The sequence below is a fragment of the Pithys albifrons genome, chromosome 22 (assembly GCF_047495875.1).
Source record: "Pithys albifrons albifrons isolate INPA30051 chromosome 22, PitAlb_v1, whole genome shotgun sequence".
NCBI classification, from domain to species: Eukaryota; Metazoa; Chordata; class Aves; order Passeriformes; family Thamnophilidae; genus Pithys; species Pithys albifrons.
The window spans coordinates 7,800,662-7,819,117 of NC_092479.1; the positions used below are offsets into that span (position 1 = coordinate 7,800,662).

The following is an 18,456-nucleotide window of genomic DNA, read 5'->3' on the forward strand; positions in this document are numbered from 1 at the left end:
ACTTGGTGCAAAAGTTGCTCAATGAGCTGCTTTATTTAGGTGGACAGGGTAGAAAAGAGCTGCTGCTCCTTTCCCTGCAGCCCAGGGGCAGCTGGAGATGCTGCCCAAGGACTGAGGGATCCAGGGAAAGCAGGGCATCCTGTGGCAGCAGCCCTGGCAGCACAGAGGGTGTTTGCCACGTGCCACAGCAATGCCAGTGGCCCACACTAACCCTCCTGCAGCCACAAATTGCACCTGCCCTTGGCCCAGGGCACCATCACTGTCCTACCTTGCAGGGACCAACCTGCTCAGGCACTTCTGCAGTTCACAGGGAGCAGGTTCATCCTCTCCAAGCTGCAGGATTGACAACACACAGGTTTTCCACCAGAGCCCTTTAAGTTCATTTCTCTCTGCATGCAAAAGGTGCAGCACGTGCTGCTGGCTTAGAGTTTCCCCCCTGCACTATGAGATTGCTTTGAACATCCCAGGGCTTGGTTAATAGTCCACTACAATTCCCAGAGTTTAGCAGAGAAATGCAAAGTTCACAGACACCCCCAGCAGGTGGAGGAAAACCAAACCTCTGTTTATTGCTCCATCTGTCTTGAACAACTGGCTTAAAAAAACGCATCCTCTTGAGCAACAGCTCTGCCCCAGCGTCCTGCACGTGTCCTCTGCCTGGCTGCTGCCTCCCCTCCTCCAGGGGGAAGGGACAGAGCCCTGTGCTCCCACAGCAGTGCAGCTCAGTCTGACTTCCTGGCATGTCTCTTTTATTGCATTTGCTGTAAGTGAACAGCCCCAGGGACATTGTTCTCTGGGATATCTCGAGGGAGGATCACACCTTAAGGACCCTCCTGTGTCACAGCTCACTCAGCAGCTGGTGGCATCCTCACCCTCACAGATCTTTAGCCAGGAGGGAAAATTCCACCCCAGGGGTGGGAAAACGGCAAGAAGGACAAATTTCTTTGATGGAATTCCTGTTAAAGACAATATAATTCTTCTGGGAGTTCTTGATGGAATGACAGCCACTGTGATACTCAGGAATTACAAGGAAGGAGAATTCTTTACCATGGTCTTTAAATTCCTTTGCTGAACTTGAAGAAATAATCTTGAAACACACAGAAATCAAAGAGAAAACACAGGTTTGTCATCAGAAATCCTTCATCAGAGTAACTATTTGCTTATGGCAGCAGAACAGCTTGAGTATTTGCCAAACACAGCAGGAATCTGGTAACAACATCCCTAAGGTAGCAACTGGCACTGGGATGATCTTGGAAGAGACGGATGAGCAGAGACAGGGTGGTGAATGAAATTCTCCTTGGACTTTCAAGGCAATTGCAGGGGTGGAACATGTTCAGCAGCTGAGATCCCTTTGCACTTGGGCTGTGGCCAGAGCCAGGAGCGAGCACAGAGCCAATTTCCAGGCATTTTCCAAGCACATTTTCCATGTCAGTACAGCACATATTGAGCTCCTCACATCTGCTCCTCACCCCAGAGTGTGTCTGCCTGAAGACACCACCTCAGCCCTGTATCTTCTCTCCTCTCCTTGCCCACCACGTGGGAAGAGTTGCCAAGCACATGTGCAGGGAGTTCTTTACACTCAGCCCAATTGTCTGTGCTTAAAGCTGGATCCTACAAAGCCCTGATATCTTTGGGGGGAAAAAAAGAATAAATGAAGAGGGGAAGCTCAGTTTCCAGGACATGAAATCTTATGGAGAATGGCAGGGGGAAGTGCTGGTCAGTTCAGGAGTTGGCAGCCAGCCCTGCTGCAGAGTGCTCATGGCAATGCCAACCCTGAGGACACTTCTGAGGAGACATTCCACTGAATGTGTCCCACAGAGTAAGATCAGCAGCCTCTTCACCTGCATTTTGGGGAGGAATTGCATGTTCAGCCAAGGCTCAGCATCATGGGGAGTCCTGAGCTACCACTGGGGCCTCAGGGTGAGGCAACGAGGTCAGAAATAAATGATTTGCCTGAAAATAAGTCAAAGACAGACACTGTTTGAGCAGCTGCATGAAAGGCTTCCAGTCAGGGCAGCAAGGGGCAGATGTGGCAGTGTCAGCCCAGCAGTGGGCAGGGGGTGCTGGCTCAGGGACACTGCAGAGACAGCAGCACTCGGGGGTGCTCTGGAGCCAAGAAGCAAAGCAGAGCTTGTTCTCCCTGCACAAAGCACAGCTGGGCAGTGTCCTGGTAAAGAAACAGAACTTTATTTTCTACAGTTGGAGAAATATTTAAAAAACAGGCAAACGAGCTGTAAATAATGTAAAACATCCTCTCCAAACAGCAAACAACCTCCTGCCCAGGTCGGGCACAACAGTCTCAAAGCACAAACTGCAGCCCTCAGGATGGGACATGTGGGGCTCAGAGCACTGGCCTGGCACTGCCCTGGCACTGTCTGCTGCTGGCAGGGCTGGGGGGACATCCCTGAGCACCAAGGGACCCTGCAGAGTTCCCATCTCCTCAGGAGGCAGCCCCCACGCTGCCACCACACCCTGCTGATGATCCCTCACCACCAAGGAGGGGGATAAAGCAAAAGGAGGAGCCATCCATCAGCACCACAAACCCAACACGACTGTTTGCACATTATTGTCCATGTTCAAGTGAAGGGCAGGAGCCAGACTGGAGCTCCCGGGAAGACTCGCACAGCAGGACTGAAATCCATGCCCAGGATTGTCCTGTTCAGCAGCTACTGAAGTTCTCCTGTCACCACGATACTTGTGCACCTCAGAACTCACCACACATTTGCCTCATCAGACAGAAAAAGCCAAACCCCAAACCATTTTCAAGATTTACAGTGGAGGGTGAGGGGAAGGAGGGGAGAAAACCACAAAACTGGAGTACAGTCAAACAGTCTCTTCCAGAGGATCCTGAGCAAAGTCGAAGACCAAAGCCTGTGGTATGGGAGAGCAGGGAGGAGCGGGAGCTCCTCCAGCGGCTCAGCCTCTCCAGCGGCGCTTTCCCGGGGCTGTGGCTCCCTCTGTGGGGCTGTGCCATGATCCTGCACCTGCAGAGAGTGAAGTACAGTCAGCCCCACCCAGCACAGTCCCCCCCACCCAGCACAGTCCCCCCCATCCAGCACAGTCAGCCCCACCCAGCACAGTCCCCTCCACCCAGCACAGTCCCCCCCACCCAGCACCAGCCCCCCCCCAGCACAGTCCCCCCCCACCCAGCACAGTCCCCCCCACCCAGCACAGTCCCCCCCCCCCCAGCACCAGTTCCCCCCACCCAGCACCAGTTCCCCCCACCCAGCACAGTCCCCCCCCCAGCACCAGCCCCCAGTGCCCTGCAATGCATGTCTGACACCCCGTAAACTCTGCAACTGCCACTTGGGATGTCAAGCACAAAGAAACGAGGTGCTTACACACCAGACCAGTGCAAGGACATCAGTGCCCAATCTGAAGAGCTTCTGTCAAAGTTTTGCTCCTGGAGGCTTTCTAGGCAAGCTGGGATCAATCCCTTCCCCTCCAGCTCCCTTTTAACAGCAGGGATTGCATTCCCTGCTGAGGAAAATGGGAGCACTGACCCTCTGAGCTGTGCAGCACTGACAAAGTGTGTGTGCACATGGTATTTCACACCCAAAAGAGCCACTAATTCCTCTTTTTCAGCTTTCTCTGGTGTCCTGTCCTTGAGGGTCAGACAGCCCTGCAGTCGAGTTCCTCCTCTGACAGCCCCAAGGCACAGCCACTACCCCAGCTCAGGGGAAGGAAGGGGAGTGGGGCAGTTCATAAGTGGTTTGGGAGCCTGATGGGACCTGCAGAGTCAGTCAGGGAACCCCCCAGCAGCAGCAGAAATCCCCTGTGCCAGCTGTCAGTGCCAGCTGTCCATGGAGCTGGGTGTGGGCAGGGCAGGAGGAAAGACTCCCACTGGATTTCCTTACCATGAAAGAAGGAATCAGCACAGACATGGAGGCAGCTCAGGTGCTGGAAAGCAGAGGCTTTGTGTGCCCAGGGCCTGGCACGTCCCTGTGGGGTTCTGGGCGCTGCCAGGAGCTGTTTGATCTTTGTGAAGGCCAATCCAACTCATCGTATTTGCAGCAGCAAAGGAAGGAGAGCAGCCTGGCCCGGACCACCCGTGTACACAGCACAAACATGATGCAGTTGGCACCTCCTTGGAACGTGTTACCAATTCCCTGCAAGGGCAAGAAAGGAATGAACCAGTGCTGCTCCTCCAGGCAGCACCCAGAGCAGAGCAAACCTCATGGCAGACCAGCTGTGTGGCAGTCCCCAACTTCACCTCAGTGAGAAAAACAAATTCAGAAAAATAAGGCTTTTTCTTTCCCTTTTTCTTTTCAGAAACAGCACCCAAAAGCAGACCAGAGAGCTGCGGCGGGCTGGCCCTGTGAACCCAGTGGAGGGCAGGAACACGAAGCCCAGTGCAGGGCAGACACCCAACATCCCCAGCTTTATTTCTGCAGCCACCACTAGATGCTGCTGGAGCTGCTCCTGCTGGAGCCGCTGCCCTCGCTGAGCATCGCTCGCCGCCAGGGAGCGGCTGTGCCCACCGCGGCTGTGCCCACCGCGCCGCATCCTGTGCCAAGAGTGGCGACACCAGGAGCACCAAACCCTCCTCACCTTCCCGCATCCTCCCTCTAACGCAATTCCTGGCGAACACTCACATGCAGCACGACCAGCACCGAGTTCTGCACGGCGGGCGAGTTGCAGAGGGTGAGGATGAAGCGCACGGTGCTCCAGATGCGGAGGAAGATGAAGATGACGGGGATGAGGATCAGCTTCTTGTCCGCTATGGCCGTGCGGGGCGGGACGGAGGGCGCTGCCGAGAGGATGGGGCGGTACTCGGAGAGAGCTGCGTGCTGCCAGGGAGGGCAGAGGGCACAGCTGAGCACAGACGGGCACACAGAGAATCCCAGACTATTCTGAGCTGGGAGGGACCCACCAGGATCATCGAGTCCAGCTCTTAAGTCAGTGGCCCACACAGGGGGTCGAACCCATGACCTTGGCATTATTACAGCCAAGTTTTAACCAGCTGAGCTGATCTCAGGGTCCAAACTGCACTGTGAGCCCCAGGGATCCCTCCAGAGCCCCAGGGAACCCTTCCAGAGCCCCAGGAATCCCTTCCAGAGCAAGCTAAAGCCCTGCTCCCTGTGGGAATCTAGCAGGGGCACAGTACTGAGCACCAGCCACACACAGGGGCACAGTCCTGGGCACCAGCCACACACAGGGGCACAGTTCTGGGCACCAGCCACACTCTGCCTTCATGAACACAAACGTTCCTGCTGGAGCCAAGGATTGGCAGAGTCTCACTAAGCTTTGTGCTTGCAAACGTCACTAATGACCTGCCAAGAGACCAGGTCAGGAGAATATCAATAAAAACCTGGTGCCCCAGTGCTGAGGAGAGATGCTCCAGCCCAGAGGGCTCCAGGAGCTGCTGCTCCAGCCCAGAGGGCTCCAGGAGCTGCTGCTCCAGCCCAGAGGGCTCCAGGAGCTGCTGCTCCAGCCCAGAGGGCTCCAGGAGCTGCTGCTCCAAAGCCTCAGCCCCCCATGTGAGAGCCTGCCCTCAGCTCTGCTCCCATTGGGGCTCAGGACTGGGCTGGCAGGCAGAGCAGAGTTCCCAGGAATCCCTGGCACAGCAGAAGCAGCAGCCCAGCCTTTGGGGCTCAGGTTTCCAGGAGGTCACCCTGCTATCTTTGGCAGCAGCTGGGACAGAGTGTCCTGCCTGGGCTGGGTCAGGTGCTGAAGGCACGAGCCAGCCCTTCCAGCTGCCCCTGCCCAGGACACCCAGGGCCGCCTGAAACCTCCTCGTTCCTCCAGCTCATCTGGGGGATCTCATCACAGAATCACAGAATATGCTGAGTTGGAAGGGACCCACAAGGATCATCCAGTGCAACTCCTGGCCCTGCACAGGAGAAGTTTTATGCCTGAATTTCAGCAGATCAGGACTAAGTGCCTAATTTTAAGATTGTATAATTCCATCCCAGGACAAAGGTGCCTTCCCTGAAGGAGAAGGCCTAACCTGGTTTGTGTTTATCCCTGACTACAACTGTCAGAGCTGCACCACAGGTGCAGTGGCAGCATTTTCCAGAAGGACATCTATCCACGTGTGGGTTGTTTTGGTTTTTTACCCCAGTACAACTTAGAGAAAGAAAGGAATCCCTGGATGCAGCTCCTTCTGCCTCTCTCAGCCTGGATGTCTCTGTTAAGCAGATGCTGTCCTGGATGTCTGGACTCTTTGTGTTCACAAGGAACAGCAACAATTAAATCTCTGAGCTCCCAAATTCTGCCAGTTCAGGGTGTCTCCTGTGCAGGGGGTGTGTGCCCATTGCTATGCAGTGCCCAGACTCCCAAACACTGCTCTGTGCTGCCAGTACAGACCTGGCATTTATAAACACAGACTGAGCTTAGATAAGTCCAGTCTCAGGCTTGGTACAAGTGGAACTGTGGAACACTGATTAAAGCTGAGTTTTGTCCTTCACACCCCATTTCAATTCTTACCACAGGATTGAACATTTCCCTCATGACCATCCCATAGCCCCTGGATGTTTTCCAAAGGCTTTTACATCCTGTGCTCAGTCCCTGTGTGGTGCTGCTGCAGGGGCTCTGCTGCTCCCAGGGCTGGGGACAGCTCAGGGTGAGGAAGCAATTCCTGCCTGTGCAGCTGCTAAATTGGGACCAAACCCTGCCCAGCCCAGAAGGGCAGAGCCACAGAGCAAGTCTGGGGCCCCAGCTGGGCACAGCAAAATACTCACTGCTCTGTTAATGTGCTTCTTGATGAGAATGTAGAGCACTGGCAAAGTCACATAGGCCAGGATCTCCCAGACCTTCCCCGTGAGCAGCATCCACAGGACACGATCCTCTGCATCCAGGTTGACCCAACACCAGCCCACAGAGACGTTGGAGGCATCATAGCCAATCTTCTTCAGAGCCACAGCTGCCACCGTGATGCCAAGGGGCACACCCCAGCTGAGGAGAGAGCACCAAGAGCAAGGTCAAGCCAAGGACAGCCTCAGGTTAGTCCCTCCACACCTCAGGGGGACAGAGCAGGGATTCCTCCTCTCCCAGGATGCCAATTCCTGCTGCAGACCAGCAGCATTCCTGCACAGCCTGAGGGAAGGGGCTGGAAAACTGTGTATGGATCTGGGCTGCAAATCCACTGCCCAGGGAGCCACTCCAGGAGTTTGGATCCCCAGCCTGGAAGGACAGATGTGCCACACTCTGATCTCACCTGGCCTGCACAGCAGGCAGGGGAAGCAGAAGACATCCCTCCTGCTCCCCTTCTGCCCTGGAACAGGTGAGGGTGAGGATCTGAAGAGTCCAGAGCTCTGTACAATGTGATTGTCCTGCAGGACCCACCTCCTGATTCAGAGCTTTCCAAACACCAGCAGCCAAATCCCACCTTCTGATTCCAAAGTGACACAAAAGAATCCACAGCTTTATTCCATCAGTGGTTTGGTTGGTTTGGTTTGGTTTGCTTTCAAGTGGAGGTGTAAGCAATATTTTTGGAGCAAAAGTCTAATTTCTGAAGGGCAAAGAGAAAGTTTCTTCCCAAGGAAAAATAGGGGCAGTAACAGCAGAAAACAAAGAATGCCAAGAGGAGCCACATTTACCTAATTTGGAGCTGTGACTTTGGCTTCTCTCTTGACAGCAGAGGCAAATATAAGGAAGCATTTAGTAGAAAAATAAGTGTGGTGACACACAGGAATTGTCACTCAGCAGCTTGGGCTGCCCACAACAAACCATGAGGAAGAACAGAAAAATTCCATGAGCCCAAACATAAAAATCACACCAGAGCTGAAACAGTGCCCTGCACCCAGCTGAGGGCAACCCCTGCCCTTGCCATGGCCATGCCAGGGAAAGGTCCTGTGGGGCCTGAGGAGGGACCAGGGAGATGCTTCAATAAATGCCACAGATGCTTGAGGGGGCTCAGCCAGCCCAGCCCTCCTGGGCTCCCCAGGTGCAGAGAAAATTCCTGACTCTCTCCTTCACAAGCCACACTTGTCTTCCACTGAGAGCCTGGAGCAGCTGCAGGGAGCAGGGAAAGGAGCTGCCTCCCAACAAGGAGTTTCACAGGCACCAGACTGTGTAGGCCAACAGCAGTTGCCTTGACCAGATTATCTGAAATTCCAGCTGAAGAACCAGAGATAATCCCATGAAGATTGGGTTTCAAAAATACCTCATTTCCCACTCACAAATAACACCTGGGTTCACCTACTCCCAAAACAAATTAATGTAAATATAATGCTGTAAAAAACTCCAGAGTCAACTCTTGGGCATGTTTGGAACATTTTGTTTCCATGTTCAGCTCAGGACAGGCAGTGCAGGGCCCAGGCAGGGCTGTTGTTCTGCTCTTTGGGGACAGCTGAGCTGCAGGAAACTCTCCCCATGCTCTTATCAGAGCAGACTTTCTAAAAACATCCCAAACGTCACCAGTTGCCACACAATTCAGGACTCACTTTGGTAAAAATGGGGATTTCTCTGAAAACAATGACAGAGGCAAATGCTCCAAGTCCTCTTTCAGCTCACTTGAAAAAACTGAGCAGGGTAAAGAATTCAAGAGAAGTGGCACTTCCTCAGAGAAACCATGTTAAGGCACAGGAGCACCAAGAAAAAGGAAGTGAATTAAAAACCTAATTTGCCTAAATAATCATCTCAACAGTGACCTGAAACTGAAAGAGAACTAAAGATAAAACCAGGTCGAATTGCTGTGTGTGGATGTGACAGAACAGGCTCAGTGCACAGACACAGCCAGAGAGGCCACAGAGGAATCAGACCCTGGGCAAGAGACTCACAAAATCCTCAATACAGAACTGGAGAGAGGAAGAACGTGGAGGAAAACAGGCAGTTAATTTGCACTGGAACAGCCCAATTTCCAACTTACACCAAGGACAAAGGATTACCAGCTCAAAGTGAAGTCAGAAAGGACCTAGAAAGTAATCAGACATTTCAGTGAACTTCAGCTCCATTGTAGACAACTGGAAAGGAGAACTGAGAGTGGGGATTTGGTTCTTCTTCAGAACTCCTAAACGGCAGGTTCCTGAGGACTGCAAAGTGTCAGTGCTTCACACCCAACCAGAGGAATGCAGGGACTGAGGGACCAGCATTCATCACCCAAGGCACATGCAAAGACTGGAATAAAAGAGGCAGAAATATTCCTGTGAGCCTCCAAGAGCAATTGTGCAGGCTGGGCCTCTCCAGAGCACCTTTGGATTTAAATACCATCAGTGTGGGGGAGAAAGGGAAGGGAACTCCCTAAAGGTCTGCATGGGGCTGGAGGGCCCAGCTCTAAGGCAGACACAGCAGTTCTTATTCCCTAATTCAGCTCCTGACAATGTATTAACAAAACCCATAAACCCCAGCACCTCTTTGTACATGAACACCCAAACAAGGACCTCCAAACTCCAGCAGCCCCACACATCCTGCTGTTCCTGTGCTCCTGTGTCTGGGGCAGGTGGCTCAATAGCCTCATTCTGATTCCTGCTGCACGTTTCTGCTGCCTCTGTTTCTCCCTGGAGGCTCTGACAAGGGGTGATTTGCTGCCTGCACAGGGGAGGTAACAAGCCATCCCACCAGCAGGGCTGCAGGCAGTTCCTCCTGGGGACAGGAATTATCCTCTGGAAAGGGAGGAAAATCAGTCTCCTGGAAATCAGCCAATTCCAGCAAAGAGCTTGGAGTCCACCTGTCAAGCAAAAGTGCAGAGCAGACCTGGGGCTCCAGCCAGGGCTGAGGTGGGCAGGACCCCAAGTGCTCCATGGACATGCACATCTAAATATATATGAATATATAAATGTGTCTATAGACACACATCTACATACACAAACATATATAAATACAGCATATACTGGTCTGCATTGCCTGATCATGCAATTAAAAGACTTAAAGGCTGTCAGCAATTGCTATCAAAAGCCAAGAAAGCCCCAATCCCAAGGTGGGTTCTGTCTGCCCACTCCTCACCCTGAGTGTGGATCAGCTGCTCTCCCAACAGAGGTGACATTACCCAACAAAATGATATTTAGAACTCCAGAACAGGAGCAGTCTGGTCATTTAAAAGCCAGAACTCACATGTCACAGCTCTGTGAATATTTCCAGGCTTCAAACCACAACAGAGGCTGCAGCTCCCCAGCCCAGCAGCAGAGGAGGTGGATGTGAATCAGTGAGGGACAAACCTGTTTGACAGGTTTGGTCCAGTGTGACATCCTGATTTCCCCAAGGAGAATTTCAGGTACCAACTTCCAACATGTATTTAGTCAGCTGCTCTCAGCTCAGGAACAAAGAATCTCTGGTTATGCTCCACATTAACAAAGGACTCATCTCTCCAAGCACTTGCCCCTGGTGAGCAGCCTCTTGTGAAGGAATAGGAACCATGCCTGACAAAACTCCATCCTGCCTTGGATCCCTTCCAAAGGTGCCTTGGAATGACTCTTCACACAGTGGTTGCTCCATGACTGTACTGGCAAACTACAAAGCAAGGAGGGGAAAAAAAAATCTCAGGTTCTTGCCTAGACAGAAAAAAAAAAAGGAAATTTAAATCTTTAAGACACCACCTGTGTTGTGCCTTAGACAGGTCTCCCACATTTACCTCCTGCAACTAATACAGAAAGAGTTATCAGTGCATGGATCAGGTGAAGTGGTTCTATCAGATTTTTAAGCCACCAACACCACGAACTTGCAGTGGGACCCTGAAACACTGCAAAGGGTGAGGGGGAGCCATCTCCAGGCATTGCCTCCAGAATTTCATCTTATGATTGAGTCCCCAGGTAACTGTGGAGTGCAGGGAAGGGCAGCAGGATGATGTGTCACCAAGGGATGGGCAGAGAGCAGGTCCCCACTTGTTTTCTGGAGGCATTTCCAGAGCAGTACCTGCTACAGGTGCTTTCTGAAGGCTGTTCATGCCCTTTAAACAGAGCAAGTGGTGCTGATCCACACCAAGGACAGAAGATGGCATTTTATTTCTGAAAACACACCTGCAGATTCCCCAGGGACAGCTGGTTTGAGCTGTGCCACAGACAGAGCAATCTTTCAGGGTTTTACAGGTTTCAGGAGTGCCCAGATTGCAGCCCACACCATTTCAGTGGCTCTGCCTGTTCCCTCTGCACTTTGCAGCTGGTGAGGCTCAGGAACATTAAAGCAGATGGAGGAACTGGAGTGCAGACAAAAGCCACACAAGCAATTAGCAGACAGGAAAATTACCAACAGGCCAGATTTGCCTCAACTCTTTGATGTATCCTGGGCACGAAGGGTCAGAGTTCTGTTTTCTATCCATTAAGCAACTTGTGGCTCTTGACTGGCACTGTCCCCTCCACAGCTCTGAGAGTGAAACTCTCTATTTACTTGAGATGAAATAACCTAAAAAGCTCCTCCACTGTCTCACTGCATCTTATTTCAGCTTCACCACCACCAGCCTGGTGTTCCAGGAGCGTGTTCTGTCACCTCAGGCTTCCTCACACACAGCCCCTGCTGTCAGGCAGCAATGACAACAGGTAGGGCAGGAATTGCAGTTCCTCCCTGACTTACACTCAGCCTAAAGTCTTTCTGTGGCACATCCTTATCTGGACTCGACTCTAATCCAATCACCTCCCAACTGATGCTGTTTGAAACAAAAAGGTGACAAATATTTGCCTAAGAAACGAAAGAAAATTCAGTGCTTGTCCCAATGGCTTTCTCCTCCCTTTTAAAACCAGATCATTCCTCTTAGAATTTATTGCAGAAGCTTGGCAAGAAGGAGGACTAAGGGATCACTGTTTTGCTCAGCGTGGACGTAGCACATGATTCCCCAAGCTCCAGTTGCATAATACGAGCTTTTACTAACCATGCTGTGGAAAATCGGCTCCCTAAATAACAGCAGCTGAGACAGAAAGCTGCACTGTGGTCTGGTTCGTCTTGCTTTCAATCAAAGCTGCCAAAACAAACCCCCCGAGTGCTTTCCGAGCAGCCTCATCACTTGTAGACAACATTCTCCTGCCGGGATTGAATTCCAGCGACCTGCCTGGGGACGGGCAGGATCCTCTCACCAGGGGAGTGAGTGGAGGCAGATCCCAAACGCGAGCTCTGGCAACAGCAGCCAGGGATCACAAACTCGAATTTTAGGATATTATTTCCAGGATGTCAGGGCAGACTTCGGGAGGAAAGCAGAAGCCAGGATTTTCTGAGTCCTTGCAACTTGCCAGAGACTTTTCTATGTGACCTTGAGCAGAAAAAGTTTTAACTTTTCCACGTCTCCAATTCTTCACTTGGAAAAGGAGAAGGGGGGGAACCAGCAGGGTTGGGGAGTTAAAATACAACAAAATCCTTGTTTAAAAGGAATTTGAAAGGGACACAAGGGAAAGGAAAGGACACAAAGGAAAGCCCAGGTGACTGCAGCGCCCACCCGAGCGCTCCATGGCAGAGCAGGGCACGCAGCGGGCGGTGCGGGGGGTCCTGCCCGCGGGGTGGGTGCCCGGGGGTGCCCACCCCAAGGACGGCACTCAGCACCCACCTCACGGCGTGGAAGCAGCAGAGCAAACCCGCGCCCGTGGGCGAGCCCCGCACGATGCTGAGGTAGAGGTAGAGGGCGATGGCCATGGTCCAGAAGAAGGAGCTGGTGTTGGCGAAGGTGGACAGGGCGCCCTGCAGCTCGCAGTCCCACGAGGGGCCGCCGAAGTCCCGCAGCACCCCGTAGAAATAGGAGAGAGCCGAGAGCAGGTCCGCCAGCGACAGGTAGAGCAGGAGCTGGCGCGGCCGCGTCCGCAGCTCCGGCCACAGCGCGTGCGAGCAGAGCAGCAGCGCGGAGCCCACGCAGGACAGAACGCACGACAGCAGCACCACGGCGCGTTCCCAGAGCCCCAGCTCCGTCGGGGGCAGCGGGGTGGGCATGGCACCGGCGGGATGGGGTGGGACGGGACGGGATGGGGAGGCGAGAGAGCAGCGGCACAGCCCGGGTCGGCTCAGCAGCCCCGGGAGCGGCGGGGCGGGGTGGGATGGGATGGGGAGGCGAGAGGCGAGAGCATCAGAGCAAAGCCCAGGCCGGCTCAGCAGCCCCGGGAGCGCCGGGATGGGATGGCGTGGGGTGGGACGGGACGGGGTGGGGTGGGGAGGAGGGAGCAGCAGCGGCAGAGCAGAGTTCGGGCCGGCTCGGCAGTCCCGGGAGCGCCGGGGTGGGATGGGATGGGATGGAAAAGGATGGGATGGGAAGGGAAGGGAAGGGAAGGGAAGGGATTGGGGAGGTGAGAGCAGGAGCAGCAGAGCAGAGCCCGGACCGGCTCAGCAGCCCCGGGATGGGGAGGAGGGAGTAGGAGCAGCAGCGGCACAGCAGAGCCCGGGCCGGCTCGGCAGCCCCGGGAGCGCCGGGGCCCGACCCGCCCCCGCCGTCATGTGAGCCCGGCCCGGCCCCGCCGCTCCGCCCGGGCCCGAGGGAATCCCGCGGGCAGCGGCCCCGGAGCGCCGGCAACGAGTGGAGAACAGCCCTGTGCTTTGAAGAGAATAAAAAAACCCGCCGTGACAGGACGGGGCAGAAACAAACGCCTCTTTTCCTGCTATCTCCTCACTTCTCCTGCTGTCTCCTCACTTCTCCTGCTGTCTCCTCACTTTTCCTGCTGTCTCCCTACTCCTGCCATCGATCCCTCCTCCCCCCGGCACAGCCCCAGCTCCTCTGCCCCTCCCCAGCCCCATCTGTCTGTATTTACCCCCACCCGCGGGCACATCGGGGCACGTTCAGGTGCCCAGGAGGGAGGTTGTCACACCAGCCACACACGTGGGTCCCTCACCCTCCCCAGGTGACACCTTTACCTTCCACATTCCGCACCTGTGGAGCAGAAAACCATCAGAAGACAAAACAAAGGGTTCACTCCCCTGTTAAACGGATTTTACATTTCTGCGGATAAGAAAGAGCTTTGTCCCCCTTTTCCTTCAAAGAACTCACAGGTTGAAAGGATGTCCTTGTTTGCTTCCACCGTGCCTGTGTTTCACCTGCTCCCACAGCCAACTCCTGCTTTACACCTTTGATGTGAGATGAGTGATGTGCTCCATTTCCAAAGGACCTTGTTGTTCCAGGTGTCTTGTTCTCTCAAACTGTTTCATCATTTCCCAGCTGAACTCGGTTCTTCCTGAGGTTTATCCTGACCTGAAAAACGAGGTACCCCCCCAGCTTCTCCCAGCACCCTGAATTCCCACCCAGTTAAACTTCAGTCGAGCAGGCTTTCACTTTTACAAGTTTATTTTGGAGCCTGATGCCCTCTGCATGTTCCTTACAGGAAAAGGAAGTTGCATTTCCCCTGAAACAATCTGACACCAAGAGCTTTTTTAAACTCCTCATTATTCCAGACTTTCTTTATCTGTCATCTGACCCCAAAAAAACATGAGGCAAAGCTTTGTCAAGGCTGCATTCCCAGTTGTTGCTCTTACACATTCTTGGCTTCTTCCTTGTTGTTTGGTTTCCCCTTTCCCCACTTTTATAGCACAAGACACTCACCCACCTATCACAAACATCCAGACAAACCACATCACCAAACAGCCTCTGCCTTTGAGAGTTGCTTTTATTTTGGGGGATGGATGTGGCTTAATTAGGTCTTGCCAGACAGTGACTCAAGATAAGCACAGAGTTTGCATTTCCTCAACTTGTGGCTGTAATTCAGATATTCCCTTTTAAAAAAGGAGTTTGCCAGGTCAGCATAAGCTGCAGAAGCAACTGAGGGATGTGGCTTTGCCTTTGCAATCAGAAATAAGGTGGGCAGAGGATTCTCTGTCTTCTAAAATAGGAATATGAGACGTGTACACAGAGAAGTCACCACTCAACAGCAAGACATACATGAGGATTTCATGCTCCAAAACTGAGTAATAAAAGGCAAATAACTCCTTACTAAAGATTCCCACCAGCTTTCACTTTCTTGGCATCTGCACCTGCCAGACCTCCACCCAGCACTCTGTGGCGTCCCTGTCCTGTGGGTGCTGCTCCCCTCTCACTGCAGGGCAGTGGCACAGCAGTCTCTGCCCAAACACACATCCCTCCCTCCATTCCCCAGGAACCTGCACTTGTGCAGGGAACAGAAATATTTGGACACTGCCCAAAGACACATGTCAGCTCAAAGGCAGCATTGTCTGGAGCTCAGGAGTGAAAATTGAAGCAAGTGGCTTTTCATAAAGCAACACACACAAGGAAAAATCCCCTTTGAGAACTTCCCTTTCAGGTGGATTTTAAGGCACAGGGAGATGAAGCAACCCTGGTATTTGGTGAAAAGACAAGAAAAAAAATAAATCTTCTTTCCTGACTTGAATTCACCTCACCAGTCACTAAAAGAGCTTTCTGATACCCAGGCTGGACTCTGCATCTTACAAAGCACTGGTTGAGCTGTGACTACATAAATTCACCTCCACTCTGAGACAGAATGCACTGACATAACCTTTAAAAATTTCCTTTCAAAAAGATGGCTTCAACAAGGAGTTTTTCCTTTGGCTCTGCAGCTGGGCAGGGAGCTGGGCTGAGGCTCCATTACTGGGAGCCTGGTCTGATGTCTTAGGGCTGGTAAGGGATTATTGGGAGCCCAGAGCCCTCTGCATGTCACAGACACGAGGCCTTGTGCCAGTTCTGCTGCCCTCCTGGACACAGTGCCAGAGCACTGGCACAGCTTCTACCAGAGTGAAGACACTCCAGGGAAAGGCACAGGAGCAGAAGTTCTGGCCCTGCTGTGTTTTACCCTCCTGATGTGCTCAAAGGCCAACCCTGAGTTCCCCGGGGGTGGAGTCTGAGCTTCTCCTGAACCACCAAGACACCATTTCCCATCCCCTCAGAGCACACACGGGGGGAAGAGAAGACCTTGCACCATTTATAGCTGTTTGTTTCTGACATCTCAGCCAAGAGACCCCAAGTTCCCTTCAGCACCTCCACTTTGAGGCCACAGATGGAATAACAAACACCCTGTGCCTGCAGGTGCCAGCTCTGCCAGCACCCCCAGCAGCCTCTCCACCCAGCAGAGGTCACTGCTGGTCCAGGCAGGAGGGCTCTTTTCCCCATCACTGTCCTGATCTAACAAGAACTTCACCCTTTCTCCATCTCTGATAAAGGATTTTGGTCACCTTTTCCCACCCCTCCAAGTGCCCACAGTTTTGACAGCACTTTCAAGTAGGAGCCTGGGAAAAAATAAAAGTTGAGCCCAGTTTTACTGCACACAAAAAGGCAGATGAGTATTGAAATAACCAGAACTCTTCAATGCTTCAGTTTTCAAACCAGCATGCAGCTAATTGCAATCAAGGAAGGGAGCACAACTGTTCCTTACACTCATTACCTCCTCAGGCTCAGCCTGCAGCAATTGCACACCCAGCAGTGCAAAATGAACACACCCTGCACACCCTTCCCCTGGCACAGATCCTGTGCCCAGCCTGGCTGTGCCCAGCAGGGCTCTGGGTGAGGGTGAGAACACCCAGCCAAGAGTTAAACCTGGTCCTCTGGAAGCAGAAACCCAGCTCTGGAATTGGAACACAATCAAACCAAGGCAGCCAACAGTTTCCCCAGCATCTGAGCTCTTCATTTCCAGCAGAATGGGACCATTTTTCTAAGCCATCACCTGATCCTTGGGTTCACTGCACCAGCTGAAAGGGGAGCCAGGGCAGTGTGGTCAAGGAAAGGCTTCTCAGAGGTGAAAATCCTCATGCTTGTCCTTTGGTGCTTTTTCCAGCATGTGACCAAAAAAAAAGTCCACATTTCCAGCAGTCCTGGCACAGATCAGGGACCTAATCCTTGACTTTATTAACCCCTTCTGTTCCATGTTGGGTGGACATTCATACAGCTTTGGACACAGCTCTGCTGAAAGGCACCCTGGGCTGCTCCAAAAACTCCAGAGGGATCACTCAGAGCCTTCAGAAGTCCCTCATTAGCTGGTCCCTCCAGACAAAAACCTTCTCCACACAGATTTAGAAGGGCCAAGTAAAAAAAAAAACCCAAGGAAATGCATTCCCCACATATCTACTAAGAACACTAAACAAGTGTTTGACTAAACAGTTGGTCAAATAGGTGCAGACATCACAGACAGCCCCAAGACCAGCAGCTCCTGCTCTGCTCCAGGGACAGCTGATCACAGGACAAGAGCCAATGTGGCCACAGGTACCACCCAAGGTGCCCTCGTGCCACTGCACTGGCTGCAAATAAGTTTAAATAAAACTCCTTTCAATTCATTCCAAGTCCTCTGGAATTAGCAAATGCTGCCTGAATTCCTATTTTATCTTGATTATGCAAGACCAAACACCTTGACTTTCTCTACTGCTGCTACTTGTGGGTGAATATCCCCTTTTCTGCTTCCCACCCCCTTGTTCAGCAGGATGAGGGGGCTGTGCCCTCCAGGGGAACCAGGCTCTGAGTGCCAACCCTGGCACTGAACTGCTGCTCCTTGGCATTCCTTAAACACAAACTCAGAGTCAGTCCCTTGGGCCAGACCAACACCACACAACTGGTGGAGGAATAAATTTCCAGCTCTTGGGGGAACACATTTTCAACTCTTGGCAGGCTCAGCAGGGGGACAGAAGAACAGTCCCAAGGCAAACATGGCTCTGGAAAAACCTGCTGGAGGAAGATGCCCCTGGGATTTGCAGCCTTTCCTTTGCCATGCCCAGTGCACAGGAAGGGCAGAGCAGGGGGTTTGTACAGAGCTGCTGAGGCAGGACCTGCTGCTCACCCAGCACAGAGCACTCCCTGCATCCCTCCAGCAGAGATGCTTAGTCATTTTAAACAGCTCCATCAGCATGAAAATGTGCAGTCAGACTGCAGGGATGGCACAAGGATTGGAGCCAGCAGCTCTCAAAAATAAAAAAAAATAAAGGCAGGAGCAATGAGAATTTTTTGCAGGCAGAGTGGAATTAGTTCCAGTGCTGGAATCCAGCCAGAGACAATCAATGGATTAAAGGATGCTCCAAGTGTTGTGATAGGTTTTAATTTCAAATTTAAATGAGGGGATTAACAGGGGATATTCCTTCATGCTGTGGCTGTGTGGAGAAAAAGAAAGGTGTTGATATTGTGCATTCATAATGAAACAGAGCATGCCATGAGCAAACAAGAAATGTTGCCTTTCAGAGCTGGTTTTAAGGCCACCCAGCTCAGACTCAGCAAGGGATTGTGGCACTTTGGGAAAGGGCTGGAAAGGGCATTTACACACAGTCCAGAGGGGCTGTCTCTGTGCTGGGTTTGTGGCAATCTTTCAATGCTGATTTTCTACCATTCTCAACACCTACTGTAAAAATACATGGACTGCACATCTTATAATTAGCAGTCAGAAAATAGGTCAAATCCAGGATTTTTGGGGGGTGTTTTCTCTGTAAATTGACCTGCAGAGATAAAATAAACTTTGCAGCAGACAGGGCTGCCTGCAGCCTGTGCTGTTAACACAGATGAGACAGGAATATCAAAGCCAATAATAATGAGAGCCTCAAGCAGGAAATCAGGAGGCACATCAGCTGCCCTGGTCACTGAGCCCAAAGCCTCCCTCAGATGAGCAGCAAAGCAACAAACAGACAATTCTACTAAAGGGAAAGGGTCCAACAGAGCCCAGGAGACTCTTTCTTTCATTG

At 52.5% G+C, this 18,456-nt stretch overlaps 1 protein-coding gene across 1 annotated transcript; it reads right to left on the reverse strand.

The window, feature by feature from the left end:
• Nucleotides 1-2,162: 2,162 nt before the first annotated feature.
• Nucleotides 2,163-13,243, reverse strand: GPR157 (G protein-coupled receptor 157). The gene is made up of 5 exons (XM_071575590.1): nucleotides 12,404-13,243; nucleotides 6,681-6,894; nucleotides 4,593-4,787; nucleotides 3,855-4,106; nucleotides 2,163-2,981 (listed from the first exon to the last, which is right to left on the reverse strand). Exons 1-4 carry the CDS (start codon nucleotides 12,778-12,780, stop codon nucleotides 3,891-3,893), a joined length of 1,002 nt encoding a protein of 333 aa, XP_071431691.1. The 5' UTR covers nucleotides 12,781-13,243; the 3' UTR covers nucleotides 2,163-2,981; nucleotides 3,855-3,890.
• Between the last annotated feature and the right edge of the window lie 5,213 nt (nucleotides 13,244-18,456).

Bases quoted from the DNA above. Each gene is read 5' to 3' on its own strand.
- GPR157 (XM_071575590.1), bottom strand. From the start codon at position 12,780: ATGCCCACCCCGCTGCCCCCGACGGAGCTGGGGCTCTGGGAACGCGCC. The intron at 4,788-6,680 runs GTGAGTATTTTG...CCTCCCTGGCAG, and splicing joins AGAAGCACATTAACAGAGCA to CACGCAGCTCTCTCCGAGTA. The intron at 4,107-4,592 runs GTGAGTGTTCGC...TTGCCCTTGCAG, and splicing joins CGGTGCTGGTCGTGCTGCAT to GGAATTGGTAACACGTTCCA.